The sequence below is a fragment of the Dasypus novemcinctus genome, chromosome 11, assembly GCF_030445035.2.
Source record: "Dasypus novemcinctus isolate mDasNov1 chromosome 11, mDasNov1.1.hap2, whole genome shotgun sequence".
In the NCBI taxonomy this organism is placed as follows: Eukaryota; Metazoa; Chordata; class Mammalia; order Cingulata; family Dasypodidae; genus Dasypus; species Dasypus novemcinctus.
Window position 1 is genome coordinate 111,676,731 of NC_080683.1, and position 17,200 is coordinate 111,693,930.

The 17,200-nt window shown below is 37.0% G+C and overlaps 1 protein-coding gene across 3 annotated transcripts in view; it reads right to left on the reverse strand.

The window, feature by feature from the left end:
- Positions 1-1,513: 1,513 nt before the first annotated feature.
- Positions 1,514-17,200, reverse strand: part of MOXD1 (monooxygenase DBH like 1) — a 107,690-nt gene continuing 92,003 nt past the window's right edge. For all 3 annotated transcript variants that reach the window (XM_004469789.4, XM_071218665.1, XM_071218666.1), the window contains 2 exons: positions 9,011-9,179; positions 1,514-8,566 (listed from right to left, as the gene is read on the reverse strand). In XM_004469789.4, coding sequence (XP_004469846.2) covers positions 8,405-8,566; positions 9,011-9,179 — 331 coding nt within the window. In that variant the 3' untranslated portion in view covers positions 1,514-8,404. The remainder of the gene's footprint in view (positions 8,567-9,010; positions 9,180-17,200) is intronic.

Sequence of the window (17,200 nt, forward strand, 5' to 3'; positions counted from 1 at the left end):
CCCTGATTTCTTCCCCTACCTAAAGCCTGCTGAGGTGTCCTGATTATAATTCAAGGGTCATCTCCCAGGGAACTTTTCCTTCAAAGAGCCATCTAGAAGTAAGCCTTAGATGTCCTTCTTTTTTGTTTTTTTTTTTTAAAGATTTATTTATTTATTTATTTAATTTCCCCCCTCCCCGGGGTTGTCTGTTCTCTGTGTCTATTTGCTGCGTCTTGTTTCTTTGTCCACTTCTGTTGTCCTCAGCGGCATGGGAAGTGTGGGCGGCACCATTCCTGGGCAGGCTGCACTTTCTTTCGTGCTGGGCGGCTCTCCTTACGGGGCGCACTCCTTGCTCGTGGGGCTCCCCTATGCAGGGGACACCCCTGCGTGGCAGGGCACTCCTTGTGTGCATCAGCACTGGACATGGGTCAGCTCCACACGGGTCAAGGAGGCCCGGGGTTTGAACCGCGGACCTCCCATGTGGTAGACGGATGCCCTAACCACTAGGACAAGTCCGTTTCCCTAGATGTCCTTCTGATTGTAGTTCAAGTGTCATCTCCAGGGAAATTTTCCTTCAGAGTCATCTAGAAGGAAACCTTTGGGAGATGCTGGCCCAGACCCAGAGAAGACGTTCCTTTCTTCACAGTCACAACCTGGGTGATATTCTCACACTTCTCTGGGTTCCTCTGTGTGGGCTGCATCACCCTCATCATTGTGAGGACTCCTTTGGTCCTGCCTGAGACCCCTGCACAAAAAGCAGTCTCCCAAGACAGCCTCCAGTGCACATGGCCTTGATGAATGCTGGATTCATCCACTATGTCCCCCGACCTTCCCTTCACCTAAGGATTGATCCAGGGTCATGGAAACTCCATTCTCCCCCAGATCTCAACTTCCTGATGGTCTGGGAAAGAGGCAATGCAACTTGATCAGGAGAGCCATAAAAAACCCTGAAGACTTCTGAAACCACCTTATTCAGGAAGTTCTTCCCAGAGTCAGGGCAAGCTAATTTAGAAAATAATCATCAGAGTTCTACAGAATTTTCAACTGACAACCTATCCCAATTTCCAATAAAGGATGAGTCAACACCCCAAACCATATATATTCAAGAGAATTCCTAGGAGCAGAAGAATGTCAACTTTCTTTTTTGTAATGTCATCTGAAAAAACAGATTCTCCTGAAGCCACAAATTTCCTCAAGCTCCCAAAAGCAGCTTATCCTTTTTCTAGGCCATATGTTCACCTTCTATACCAAAAACAATGAAAACAAATCTAATATTACATAATTTCAAAGGAAATCATTTGAATTTGGTACCTCAGCTTTAGGAATTCTGTTAAACATGAACTTTCAAATAGGGAGTATTTGGATTATCATATCTCTCATGCAAATATTTTGATAGAAAACCATAGAATCTCATACAGCAATTATAGAATAAAAAATAAAATTTAAATATAAAATATGCCTTACAAATCTTGCAAATATTTAATTAAATTGACAAATACTAAAAATCAATAAGGAAACACTCCAAAGCATAATATTTATTTAAAAGATGATACATTTTTTATTGAAGATGTTGTCTGCAGAGGACAAAGGACTTAAAAATGGAATAGAAAATTCAACACTATTAATTGATTTACCTGGCAACATTGGTACCTGAATTACTTGCTTCTCTCAAGGAATGTGCAATGTACCACACATGCAAAAAAAACCTGATTTGATTTAGTTTGTTAATATGATACAAACATATTTAGCTCCAGAAGTGAGGAAAGAACACAAAACAAGAGTTAGCTGAACTGTATACAAAGAGAACGACAAAAAAAGTGGCAACATGTTTAACTGGTGACCAATTTATTATGGAAAGTTAGTTTACTAGCTAATAGAAAAGTAAATCTACAGAGAGGATTGTGGGAAGATGGAAGAGTAGGAAACTCAGAAATCAGTCCCTTCACCAAAACAACTGCTGAATTGGCAGGAACTGTCTAAATCAACTACTTTGAAACTCTGGAGTCTATTTGAACACAGATCTGGAGTCTATTTGAACTAAGATCTGCAGCTTGAAAAGCCTAAGAAGACGCTCCTGGTGCCCTTGTAGGTTCCAGCCCACCTTTTCCACAATGCAGTGTGGGGCCAGCTTGCACTCCCAGGCCCTGTTCCAGAGTGGCTTCTGTGTGCATACTGGAGTACATGTATGCCACTCTATCTAGTGGAAGTCTCAGAGACCATGCTGGGGAATTTCTCCTGGGCCAGCCCTTCCAGAATTTGCCCTGAGGGCAAGGAAGCAGCTTGCAGATGACAGGGACAGTGTGAGAAACAATTAAGTTGAAGTGACCTGGGCAAAGGACAACCAGCACTAACTTACTCAAGAGAGTCTGACAGGGAAGGAGGTCTATTTCAAAGGTTGTAAAGGAGGCATTCACAGGAACTCCTGTAAACTATAAACAGGGAATTCCTAAGGGCTCTAGCAAGTACAAACCCAGGAAAAGGAGCAGGCTCCACAGCTCTGGCTCCACACAGATTCAGATAAGACAGAGAGGACCCTGCACTTCCAATTTATTTCAGGTGATCTTCTTGATAAGAAGGCTAAGCTCTAAAGGAGATAACCAGTCAAGGCAGAACAAATCTGCAAAGACAGAGAAAGATAGTTTCTGCCTTGGCTTTGTTTGTTTTGATTAGCTCCTGGCATTCAAGGAAATCTTGTCATATCATTAGTGGGACACATAGTAAAGGAACAGATAGCTCAGGAACTAAATCTCAGAACTAACATTTTAAAATATTAAAATGCATAGTGTACAACAAAAGATTACAAGGCAAACAAGAAAACAGGAAATGATGACCCATTTTTAAAAGATAATTTTAAAAACATGATCCTCAATATGCTTAAGGAGAAAAGGAAAACACAGAAAAAGAACTAAAATATATAAGGACAACAATGAATGGACAATAGGGTAATCTCACCAGAGAAATATTGGAATTGAAGAACACAATAACTGAAATAAAAATTCCCTAGATGGTTTCAACTTCAGATCAGAGGCGGCAAAAGAAAGAAGCAGTGATCTCAGACACAAGACAATTGAAATGATTCAGGCTGAGAAACAGGAAGAAAAAAAAAGAGTGAACAGAGCCTAAGACCTCTGTGGGAACCTCTCAAACATACCCATATATATGCATGTCATGGGAGTACCAAAAGGGGAAGAAAGAGAGCAAGGGTCAGAAGGAATATTCAAAGAAATAATGACAGAAAACTTCCTGAATTTAACAAAAGGCATGAATATGCACATTCAAGAAGCTCAATGAATTCCAAACAGGATAAACTTATAGAGAACCACACCCAGACACACTGGATCAAACTGTCCAATGCCACAGACAGAGAGCTCGAGTAGCTACACTAATTTCAGATAAAATAGGCTTTAAGTCAGAAACAGTTACGAGGACAAAGGAGGTAATTATATACTGATAACAGAGTCAGTCCAACAAAAAAGATCTATCTATTATAAATATACAAGCACCTAACAGTATAACCCTAAAATATCTGAAGCAAACAATAAATTTGAAAGGAAAAATAGAACTATATTAATATTAGAAGACTTTAATACACCATTTTCAATAATGGATAGCACCATCCCAGGGTCCACAGAATGGAGGAATAAAATATGGACTAGAGTAGACTTACTGATATTCTACTATAAAACTATTGTGGCTAGTAATAGAAAAAATTTTAGTATCAAGGTGGAGAAAGTGGCCACAGTAGTTGCTGAGGATAGAGAGAGGGAAGAAAGGATGTGATGTGGGGGCATTTTTGGGATTTGAGTTGTCCTAAATGATATTGCAGAGTCAGGTGTTGGACTTTATATATCCTGCCATAACTCACTGAATATACTAGAGAAGAGTGTGAACTACAGGGTAAACTATTATCTGTGTAGTTCAGCAGTGCCCCAAAATATGTTCACTGAGTGCAATGAGTGTGCCACAATGATGGGGGAGGTTGTTGGTGTGGGAGGAGTGGGGTGGGGGGTATACAGGAACCTCTTATATTTTTTAAGGTAATTTTCTTTGTGATGTATATATCTTCAAAAAATACAATTTACAAAAATGACGAGGTGGGGGGTGGGGAGTGGGTTATATGGGAACCTCTTATGTTTTTTGTTTTTTTTATGCTTTTCAATGTAACGTTCCTTGTGATCTATTAACTTTAATAAAATAAAATTTAAAAAATATAATGGATAGAATATCTAGAGAGGAGATAATAAGAAAATAAAAGACTTGAACACTATTCTAAATCAGCTAGACATAACAGACAGCACAAGAGCAAAATAAACCCAACAGTAGCAGAATATATATTCTTCTTTAGTGCACATAGACCATTCTCCAGGATAGATCATATGTTAAGGAACAAAACAAGTCTCGATAAATTTTAAACTACTGAAATCATACAATGTATCTTCTCCAACCATAATGGAATGAAGCTAGTAATCAATAACAGAGGGAGAAATGGAGAATTCACAAATATATGGAAATTAAACAACATTCTCTTAAACAACCAATGGGTCAAAAAAAAGGAAAAAAAAGAAACACCTGGGAAATTAGGAAATAACTTGAGGCAAATGAAAATGAAAACATAATATACCAAAATATATGGGATGTAGCAAAGGCAGTTGTGATAGGGAAATTTGTAGCTCTAAAATGCTTATATTTTTTTAAAAAATGAGAGATCTCAAATCAGAGACCTAACCTCACAGCTGGAGGCTCTTTTAGAAAAATAAGAACAAACTAACCCAAATTGAGCAGAAGGAAGGGAATAAAAGATTAGAGCAGAGAGAAATGTAATAGAGAATTTTTTTTTAAAAACCAATACATTTCAAGAAGAATTAACAGCAATCGTGCTCAAATGCTTCCAAAAAATAGAAGGCCAAAGCCAGACAAAGATACCACAATTTAAGAAAACTACAGACTAATATCCTTTATGAATATAGAAGCAAAAATCCTCACCAAAACACTAGCAAATCAAATCCAACAGCACATCAAAAGTATTTTGCACCATGATCAAGTGGGATTTATTCCAGGTATTCAAGTGTGGTATAACGTAAAAAAGTCAATAAATGACTGCAGAACAAAGGAAATAAAACACTTGATCATCTCAACTGATGGAGAATATATGGCACCCCTTCCTGAAAAAACACCTAGGAAACTAGGAAAAGAAGGAAGCTTCCTCAACACAATAAAGTACACATATGAAAAATCCATAGTTAATGTCATAGTCAATGGCAAAAGACTGAAAACATTCTCTCTAAGGTGAGAAACAAGTCAAGGATGCCTGTTTTCATCACTGTTTATTCAACACTGTACTGTAAGTTATAGCCAGAGCAATTAAGCAAGGTAAAGAAATAAAAAAGACATCCAAATTTGAAAGGAAGAATTGAAGCTTTCCCTATTTGCAGATGACGATACAAAAAATCCTGAAAACTCCGTGACAAAAGTACTGGAACTAATAAATGAATTCAGCAGAGTGGTAGAATACAATATCAACATACAAAAATCAGTAGTTTTTCCATACACTAGTAATGAACAACTGGAAAAAGAAATCAAGAAAAAAAAATTAGATAGCAACTAAAAGAATCATATATCTAGGAATATATCTAACCAAGTATGTAAAGGATGCATACATAGAAAATTACAAAACATTGCTAAAAGAAATCAAAGAAGACCTAAATAAATAGAAGGACATTCCGTGTTCACAGACTGGGAGACTAAATATTATCAGGATGTAAATTCTACCCAAAGCAATTTACAAGTTCAATATAATCCCAATCAAAATTCCAACAGCCTTCTTTGCCAATCATAAAATTGAAATGGAAGAATCAAGCCATCTTGAAGAAGTTGGAGAACTCACATGTCTCAAACTTAACACTTATTACAAAGTCCCCATAATCAAAATACCATAGTAGTAGCACAAGGACAGACAAATAGACCAATGGAATCAAATTGAGAGTTCAGAAATAGGCCCTTGCATATACGGCCAACTGATTTTTGACAAGGGGTCCAAGTCTACTCATTTCAGAAAATATAATCTCTTCAACAAATGGTGCTAGGAAAACTGGATGTCCATATGCAAAAGAATGAAGATGTACCCCTATCTCACACCATGCACAAAAATCAATCCAAAATGAATCAAAGACTTAAATATAAGAGCCAGAACTACAGAAGAAAACTCTTAAAAGAAAACATAAGAATCTTGAGGATCTTGTGTTAGGCAATGATTTCTAAGACTTTATACCCAAAGAACAAGCAACAAAAGAAAAAAATAGATACGAGACCTCAACAGAATTTTTTAAAATTTGTCCATCAAAGGTTTTATCATAAAAGTAAAAAGACAACATATACAATGGGATAAATATATGGACACCACATATCTGATAAGGGTTTAATATCCAGGATATATAAAGAAATCCTACAACTCAACAAAAAGACAAACAATCTAATTGAAAAATAGGCAAAAGACTCAAAATGACATCTCTCCTAAGAAGGTAAACAAATGGCCACAAAGCATATCATTATTCACTAGGCAAATGCAAATCAAAACCTCAATGAGATACCATTTCGTATCCACTAGAATGGCTACTACTAAAGAAACCCAGAAAATTGCAAGTGTTGGAGCGGGTGTGGAAAAATAGGAACACTCATTTGCTGTTGACTGGGATGTAACATAGTGCAGCCACGTGGAAGACGGTTTGGTGGTTCCTCAGAAAGTTAAGTACAAAATTTCCATATGACCTGGCAATTCCACTTAAAGGTATATACCCAAAAGAATTGAAAGCAGGGCCACGAACAGGTATTTGCACACCAAAGTTCATAGCAGCATTATTCACAATTGCCAAAAGATACAAGCATCCATCAAGGGATGAATGGATAAACAAAATGTTGTATATACATTCAGTGGAATATTATCCAACTGTAAAAAAGGAATGAATTTCTGATATATGTGACAACACGGATGAACTCTGAAGACAGCATATAAGTGAAATAAGCCGGACACAAAAGGATGAATATTATATAATCTTACTGATATAAACTGATTAGAATAAACAAATTCAATGAGTCAGAAACTAGAATATCTACTATAGCAGGGGTTGGGATCAGGGTAGAGAATGTGGAGTTAATCCTCAAATTGTACAGTTTCTATTTGATTTGATAGAAAAGTTTTGGTAACGGATGGTGCTGATAGCAGTACAACCTCGTGAACATAACAGCACTGAATTATATATCTGAATGTGGCTAAAAGGAAGAATTTTAGGTTGTGTATATGTTACTAGAATAACAATTTAAAAAAAAAACGTAAGACCATACAACACAGTGAATCCTAATATAAATGATAGACTATAGTTTATAGTACAATTATAAAACAATGTTCTTTTATGAATTGTAACAAATGTACCATATTAATGCAAGGTATCTCTATAAAATAGGACGGTATATGGGGACTCTATATTGTATACATAATTTTTCTGTAAACCTACAACATTTCTACTAAAAATAAAATAAATCTACAATAGCAACTGTGACTCAAATTGAGCCAGTGTGCATCACCGGGGGCCACCCCCTGCTGTCAGTGACGTACTGCCCAGACTTCCCACTGCCTGGCCTTTGACCAGAACCTGATCAAGAACCCCTCACGGCAAGGCGTTTGGGGCCAGCCACATTTTCTCCTCAGCCTGTAGTCAGTCACCATTCTGTTTCAGTGTCCCATCACCTCTTTCTTTTCAGGAAGTGACAGAGCTCAGGGGAAAATTCACCTGGCCCATGCTAAGGAACGAATGCCCTTTGAGATGGGTTTGGGGGTAATTTAGGGCAACTGAAAGACTCAGCTAATATGAGGAGACTCGAGGGGGCGCCGTCCACAAGCGTGGAGGTAAGGACCACGTGTCCTTCTCAGGAAAGGGTGGGGCCAGATGACAGGGAAAAGCAAGGAAGGGATCTACCATTAAGAAATCACACCCAAAGAAGAGGAGAGGAAGAAAATTGGGATGGAGAGTACCTCCTTTTATATTTTTTAAGATGAAAGCATTTTGTAAAGGAACATAGAAGCCAAAGTAAAATCACTAAAATGGATATTTAAATAAAATGGAATGTGGAAGGACAGAATTCTTTTCCTATTGCTTGATTTTGTCCCATTTATTTTAAAAGGTGACGTTAACTCAGGCCAGTTTCGTTTGATTGGACATCTATACATTGTAACACACATTCCTGAGGAAAAGCAGAGAACTGATTGCTATCGCTGGGGTAGAGAGGAGGCGAGCCAGTGGAGGGGGCGGAGTGTGTGCCAGGAACGTCTCAACTCCCTTCATACCCCCCGTGGACACGGCCTTGCAGCTGCACGTTAAGTGGTAAATTCTGACCCCAGAAAACATCGTCACCAAGCACGACCTGCGAACCATCACCAGTGCTTGCTGCTCAGCACGCAGCCGAGGGCCACAGAGGCCAGGAGCAACTTGGGAGAGACACTGCTGTGCAGAGAGGAGGAAGAAGACGCGCCACACACCAAAGGCTCCGCTTTATACGGCCTGATATCTGGAGGAAAGGCTGTCATTCCTTGGATCTGCGAAGAAAAGAGGAGACAGTGCAAATGAGCAGGTGACTGAAGAGCAGTGGGACTTCCAGAGGGGACAGAGGGATCAAGGGGTGGCTGCTGAACGAGCCAGATGTCACAAGGCTCAGGGCTTAGGAGCAGTGGCGCCGAGGGCCAGACACACTCCCGTGGAAAAGAGAAATACAAAACAGGCTCCATGGCTCATCAAAGCCTACTCGCATCCTCTTCCTGTGTCACCCCAGCTTTCGTGTTACAATAAATTTCCCTCTCCAGAGAGAGCGGAATCCTGAGTGCTCAGTCAAGCCAAGTAATCGGGAAACAAAACAGTTACCACACAGGTCAGATTACGAACGGATTTATGGAGAGTTGTCTGTCCCTTAGGTTTTCCTGTTGTGGCTTCAGGAGAAATGGGATCTTGGGGTTCCCAGAAGGTTAAAGCAAAGCAGGGCTTACCGACCACTCAGCATTGTCGGTCTTGGAACATCTCACATTCACCGGCAGCCCAAGGACAAGCTTATTGAAGGAGAGACCTTCTTTTTTAGTCCATTTAAATTTATTCATTGCATCCATGAAAGAAAGGTTTTTGTACTGCTTGGGGCTTTTGATTATGAAAGGCCAGGTCCTGAATTTAAAAGAAACAACCACAATTAGTCACATTCAGAACAAAAGCACTACATGCTTCCTTTATTTTTAACTTTCTAAAATAAGCACCCTATTTGTTCAGTTTTACACCTACAGATAACCAACAGAAAAAGCATTGTTGAATTCACTGAAAGAAACACATCCCAAAGATGGAGCCTTTTAAAAATGATAACCCCTGTTTTAGTAGCAGATGGGTATTATTTTTAGACAAAAAAAAAAAAAAATTGGCTGGGAAAACTTCCCCAGAACCTCACAATGCTTCACTTACTTATTTTGGTTAGTTAACAATAAAGCTGGGCGTCATTCGTTTCTGAAGAGTAAGAGACTAATGTGATAAAGAAACTTGTAGATTATTAAAAAGGTATGGAAACAGAAGTAAAATTCAAATCCATACAGCTGAAAAGCCTGACCCCTGCTGGCTGCCCTGTTTCAGTTTGCCTGAGAAGTGAGAAGGAAAATACAAAAGATTTGAATTTGAACCAGGGTTTTAAATTTTTTCTGGGAACAAAAATACCGTGCAGATGATAGAATTGTGCTTCTACTTGTTCCTCTAAAAACTGCATGTTAAATGTCTAACAAAGAAAGAAGAAATCACAGAAGCATGAAATGATATGCTTGGAAAGGTAGTCTGTAGCTGGTATCTCACAATAAATAAAAGTTTATATAATTGATTCCTAAAAAAAGAAAAAAAATCTTGGCACATCACAAAAATTCACATTTTTGTGAAAGAAATTAATCCACGGGCCTTCCAAGAGATTATCACAAATGACTAATAAGTAGATGATTCCCGTGGCACCCCAAGAGAATGTTCCAGTGAAAGGAAATCATTCCTTGAATCTCTGAGACAGAGCATGAATGAGCAGGGAGAGTAGACCATGGTGACAGAGAAAGGAAAGGAAAATGCTCGGATTTCCTATGACTTGTTAGTTCATTATCCATCACAGGAAGGAACATTTCTTCTAACTTGTCCTAAGCCTTGCATTCTCAAGTTTCAATGGGCAAGCAGCTTTGTCTTAATATTCTGACATTTGCTGAGCAATTTCTTTTTCTCCTCCTCACCATTAGAATGATATAAATTTAAAGAAGAACAAATCTCAATTTATTATTATGTGGTCCATTTTGGGAGTTTCCTGAATATCGTTTAACACTAACTTACTTTCTCGCCACATAGCTGATAGCATACCTCTCCTGGCAGCACCTTTTTGAAAAATAACTCCTAACATTACAGGTCTTTATTATTTCCTATATTAAATACAATTTTTATATTATTATTGACTATTGTCCCTTGTGTAATTGCTGATGCTCTTTTCATGTATCCCATTTTCATCCTTGTAGAATTTATCCAACTAGGATAGTGAAAGAACAAGGCCTTGGCTCTCCTATGCCAAGATGGTAAATTGCAACAAATTTTGAAATTAGTTATGTGTATTAAGTCATCAGCATTAGCTTAAACTCCTGGACATTTGCATTTGCAATTAAGAGAGTAATGGCCCTTCTAATTGAACCTATAGTTGGTGCTGGAGTTGGTAGGTTACATCTAAGAGATTTGAATCTCTGGGCTGCCCATTTGTGAGTTGGGCCCTGAGCCTCAGTGAAGTTGCAACACCTGCGCTCCAGTTCATTGGACGCACCCAGGGCAACTAACAAGGAGGTAAGGATGGACAACCCCCACACCAAGGAACCAAGAGAGTCTTCAACTGCAAACAAGAAAGTCCCATCCATCAGCCATATGGGGACCGGAGCCCTGTCTCAATTAGAGGTAGAGTGGGCATCACCATCCCAGAATCCTCAGGGTGGGGAATAAAATATGGACTAGAGTGGATTTCTGGTATTCTGCTATAGACTTATTGTGATTCTAGCAATAGAAGAAATTATATCATTGATATGGAGACAGTGGCCACTGGATGTGCTGAAGTCAGGGAGAGGGAAAAAGAGGTGGGATATGGCGGCATTTTCAGGTCTTGGAGTTGTCTTGAATGACATTGCAATGACAGATACAGGCCATTATATATCCTGCCATAACCTACAGAATTGAGTGGGAGAAAGCGTAAACTACAATGTAAACTATAATCCATGCTGTGTAGCAATGCTCCAAAATGTGTTCATCAATTGGAATGAATGTACTACACTAATGAAAGAAGTTGTTAATGTGGGGAAAAGTGGGGCATGTAGGGAGCAAGGCATATGGGAATCCCTTAATTTTTTTATGTAACATTTTATGTAATCTTAGTGTCTTTTAAAAACAAATAAAAATATATTTTAAAAAAAGAATGATGGAATATTTCTAAAACTCAGAAATTGTGTAGTTTAAGATTATAATTTTTTTCTGGCCTCATTTTTAGGCCCTATCTGTTCTGGTCTGATAATTTTTTATTATAGGTATTTTTTTTTATGTCTTAGAGCACATATTTTCTATAACTACAGTAGCAGACCATTTTTATCAAAGCCCATCCTTCAAGAAAATTTTTATTCATGATGAAATCAGAAAATCAGAAAACCTGTATTCTTTAATTGGCCTTGGCTAAAATTTTTATCTGAAGCCTTAGTTTAAATCTGGAATCTTGAAAAGAATGTTAACAAAATTGCTTTGAAAATACAGTGCAACCAGTTAGCCATTTTCCCTTATTAGATAAGAGAGAAGACTGTGGTATATTTACAATCTGCTAGTAATATTTAAATTAAATCTATATTTTTTACTTGAGCTTCTATCAAAATCTATTTAAAAAGGATACAAAAACTTTTTTCTTGCAATATAACAGATTTGTTTTCTTAATTCCAATAACTGTTGATTATACTTTGTGACCATAAACATTTGCTATTGCCGCCTGCAACTGGGGTAGAATATTGTGTTTACTTAATGTTGTAAACTTTATTTGTTATGGAGGTTAATTTTTACCAATTCATTAATTCATTTCTTAATTTTGCTAATATGTAAGTGTTTACTTCAATTAACTTTTTCATCACTCCAGACAGGAACTCAGTAACAATTCTTATGAATTAAAGGATCAGTGGCTTCTTTCAGATGAGAAAATTGCAAACATTAAGCTTAATGATGCCAATTATTATACACCCCACGCAGATACCAAACTCATGCCATTTTTAAGTTTTCACTGATACTTTCAATATTTTATGTCACTTCAGCCCCAATTCATATTCCTGAAATAATTAGGTCAAAATAGTCCATAATAAAAAAGAAAAGTCTATTTAAATCAGAACTATGGTGAGAGAAAAAGAAGAAAACTAATTAGCAAGAAATTTAACAAAGGCCACAAAGAGAACTCAGCAGTTGCTGGCATTATCCGCGCTCCATCACTCAAGTCAAAGAGCACCAAAGTTGAAGCCATTGGGCTTCGGCTCCCTCTCCCTTTCTCCCGCCCTCCTACTTCCCAGCTCTTCCCCTTAAGCATGCTCATTTCCTCTCTTTCACAAACACACAGAAAATGAATGCTTTCACTTTTTAAAAGAAAGTAAAACATTTTTGGGGAAACTGTCTCCCATCATCCCCAGGGGCTGAACAGGTAAGCAGACCTGATGCAAAATGCTCAGTCTGTGGACTTTCAACAGCCTCTTAAGCAAAGACAGAGGCTTTGAAGGTATCACAGCTCCTGAGGTTCCTATAAGGGGGGAATATTTACGAAGCTGGTGTTTCTTAAATATTTCCCCTCCCAAATAGCACACTAGGGTGGCCAATTTCCTGGAGATGGAAAGAGATGGATGGGGATGGAGGAAAGTGAGTGAGGTAGAATCTGCAAACTGAATTAATTTTTCTATATTCTATATCCTGAAATTTGCTGACATAGAAGTACAGAGTTCTGTTGTTTTTACCTGTGCATATAAAACCTGTCTTGTCTTGTGTTATATACCAATCAAGAATTTAAAAAATTAAATGATATTTTTCCAAAATCTTTGAGAAAAAATGACACTCCAAGCCAATGCATGGTATTTTTCCTGAGTCTTCATTACCACCTGTCACCTGTTAGAAGTCAGACCTAGAGCTAAGTTAACCCTGACTGAGATACTGAAAACGGAGTTGAGGAAGAAACATCATCCAATTCTTTTGCATGATGTAATAATAGATGTGTATTTACAGCAATAAAGAACTCTATGCATAAGAAATTTGTGAAATTTGCTAGTTCCTAATAGCTGAGTAGGAAAAATAATAGGCCATTAAATTCAGAATATTAGGAACTTTGATACTCTCTTCCCTAAATGACTAATTACCTTCTAGCTAAGGAATTTGTTTTTAATATTTGATCTTCACAGTTTCATTTATTTGTGTCCATATTCTCTCTCTCACACACACACATGCTTATATTCCAGGCAAGCATATCGAATATTATCTTTTTAAGTCACTAAATTGAGCATACTTTATTCACTTTACAGAATTATGAAGATAACTTTTTAATGTTTAAATAAAAATTGATGTCACCCATACTTTCATTAGTGAGACATGAGAAAAACAATGTGTACTATATGACTAGGATCTTTGTAGCCTTCAATCCTAACTTCTTCCTTTAATTGAAGTAAATGTATCTTTGTTGACTTTTACATGCTTTACCTTATGCAGAGATCTTAAAGTGTTATAAAATAAGAATAATCAGCATCAAACTAAATTTAAAACATCTACTGATGATCTAAATTCTCTATAATGGTTTAAGATTAAAGGTGTAAGAATTGATACAATCCAGAATTAGTATCAAACAAAAACTTGATGTGAAAGGGGGCTATTTCTATTTGTATACAAAGACCTTTTAAATATACTAAAAGCTACAGCTCAGCTCTATTAAAATTAAAATAATTTTAAATTAAATATTAAGAATCAAATTTACTTCTCAGAAAGATAAGGCGCCCATTTTGAGAGACAGAAAATCAACTTACCTAGGGAAATGCTTGGGGAAAAATCATCAACCTGTAATCACTTAAAATGCCACAAGGTGGCGCTTTAATATCTACTAAATCAGGTAGGCGAACTAAATCTGAATTTTTGGCAGCCTTGCGGGTAATAGTGTATAGTGTAATCATTGTAACAGATGACATCTTAAAAGGCTTTGCTGCTATATAAGCCAGTATATTCATATTCAGTGAGATTGCTCAGCATAAAGTGACAGGTATAATCATGGTCATTAATTTACTGTAGATAAGTGGAAAAAAGACATAGCTAAAAATCCAATCCAAGGGTTTATAGGAGACAGAAACGACTGAGGCTGGGTAACCCGGGGAACATGGTATCCAACCTCTCTGAGATGGCACCTGTAATGTCTGATATTTACCTTCCCCTCTTCCTTCCTACAACTGTGCTCAGGTTGCTATACCAGCACACTTCCTACTTCTCATCTCTACCCTCTCCAACCTACCTACATCATGCACCCAGATTATCCATGGAAACAAAAAAGAAAACACAAAAAGGATAAATTCTGAAACTATGACTGTGTATCCTGAGCACTTTTCTTAAAGAGACTAAGCTATAAACCAAAAAAGAAAAACAAACAACAACAAAAAACATATCTTTGTAGGAGCAAGTTCTTCTGCCATCACTGGGACTGGATATTAGTTAGGAATATTAGGGAAGTTATTAGAAATTAAAACAGTTATATTTCTACACACCTGGGCTAAGGTGTTAAATGTCAACCCAGATACAAATGCAAATAAAAGACATTATTTATATAACACTGTAATTCATACAAATAAATAGGGCTATATTATATTATGATTCAATATTGATGGGTAATTTTCCTTTGTAAATCCAATCTAAACTCTGAAACGTGTTTTCCTAAAAAGGTAGCAAAAGTTACTGCAATATACAAGGGTGGAGTAAGTTCCAATTTTTCAACAAAAATAAAGCAATTCATATTGGTAGATTCATACCAACCAATAGGAAAGTTTAAAAGTTTAATGATATGTATACCTGGTCTCCCTGCTCTACCAAAATTGAAAAGCAGATGTAGGTGAATTTGTGGACACCTTTCTTTCTGAGCCTCCCTGAAAGTCTCACACCTGTTTTTGATATGTTTGCTTTGTTTTGTTTTGTTTATTAGACAAGTTGTGAGTTGACAAAACAATTATGCATATACCATACAGGATTCCCACACATTGCCTGAACAACAATAATTTACATTGTTGTGCCACATTTGTTACAAATGATGAAAGAACATCATCCTACTATTATAACTATCTATAGTCTGTAGCTTATATTTGATGTATTTTTCCCAAACTCATTCCTGTTTTAAAAGTCTTATCACTAGTATCTTACTAGTTGGGAATAAAGGGGGGAGGGAAGGAAGAGACATGGAAGGTCTAACCAAAGAAAGAGTGTCTATATAAAGCTATACCACAGACTCTCTCTATCAAACAAATAAGTATATGATCAAAAGAAAAACCAGTAAAGCAAACAAAAAATATTACCAGACTTTCACATCTGGCCATGTTGGAGTGACTGACACAAGCTCTATCCTTCTGTAAGAAACTCACAAACTGGACAAGCAATGTAAAAGAGCTGTATTCGGACACTGGAAAACAGGCAGCATAGAACTGTGATCCCCAAAAGAAAGTAAACAAATGAGGTCAACTCTATGTTCAACCCAGCTTTGTGCCGGGCACTTTCCGAGACCCTTTCTGGAGCACCATGCAGGAAGGGGCATTCTCAAACAGAGAACAACCATCTTGCTAAGTTAAGAAGGCAGATCACAGTTAAGAAAATTTGAGGCAGCTGGAGTTTTCAAGGCAGAGCACCGAAGAGGATAAAACTATGTAGAGAAGGCATACGTAGGGATCACTTGAATCTGTAATTGAGTAATAAGCCAACTGTATATAGGGAGAAATTCCATGAATCTAAGCTAAACACAATCAGGTACCTGGAAGCCGAACTATTTCCAGAGCTCACTGAGGGCTGACCGATATTCAAGCGTCAATAAGCCAGAACACTAAGTGGGTACTGGAAAATGAGTCAGGCCTTAGAAGTAGAGCTGAACCAGGCCTGGTAAATGGCTAGTCTAGACTCACCCTAACAAGGTTCTTTAAAGAAATAAAAACAATCTAGCACACATGCACATAAAAGTCACAATGTCCAGTATCCATGTCTAATAAAAAATTACTAGGTATGTGAATAAACATGTGCATGAGACCCTTAATGAGGGGGACAAGTAGTCAATACTCAGACACTTAGAATTGACAGAGCGAAGAGTTAGTAGACAATATTAAAACAGAAACAAGAACTATTATTATTATAAAAGACACATGCACAAAACCTCTATACTAAAACACAAAACAGTGCAAAGAAAAATGAAAGAAGACCAACATAAATGAAGAGAGAGACCATATTCATAGATTAGGAGACTCAGTATAGTTAGTTCTCACATATTGATTCAGATTTAGCAAAATCCCAATCAAATCCCGACAGGCTATTTTTCTAAGAAAATGACGAGCTGATTTTAAAATACATATGTAAATGGAATGAAACTAGAATAGACAAAACAAATTTGAAGAAATAAAAGAATGACAAGGTTTGTGGACTTCTACTCTCTTATTTCAAGATTACTATAAAACTAATAAAGTGTGACAATAATTAAGAAAATTTTGGGTCGAGATATAGTCAATACATGGTCAACTAATTGTCAACAAAGTTTCCAAGGTTATTCAATAGAAAAAGAATATATCTTTTTCATCAAATGGCTCTTGATGAACTTGATATCTGGACCAGAAAAAAAAAATGAACCTCAACATTTACCTCAAGCCACATACACATAAATCAATTCAAAATGGATCATCAGCCTAAATGTAAATGTTAAAACTACACAAATTTTAGGGAAAGAAAAATAGGAGAAAATCTTCACAATTTTGGTAGGCAAAGATTTCTCAGGATAGCAAAAGACAGAATACCAAACATGAACTTCAAAGAACACAGTTAAGAAAACAAAAATCAAGCCACATACTGAGAGAAATTATTCGTAGGCATATATCTGGCAAAGGACATATCTAAAATATATAGAATCTTACAAAATACAA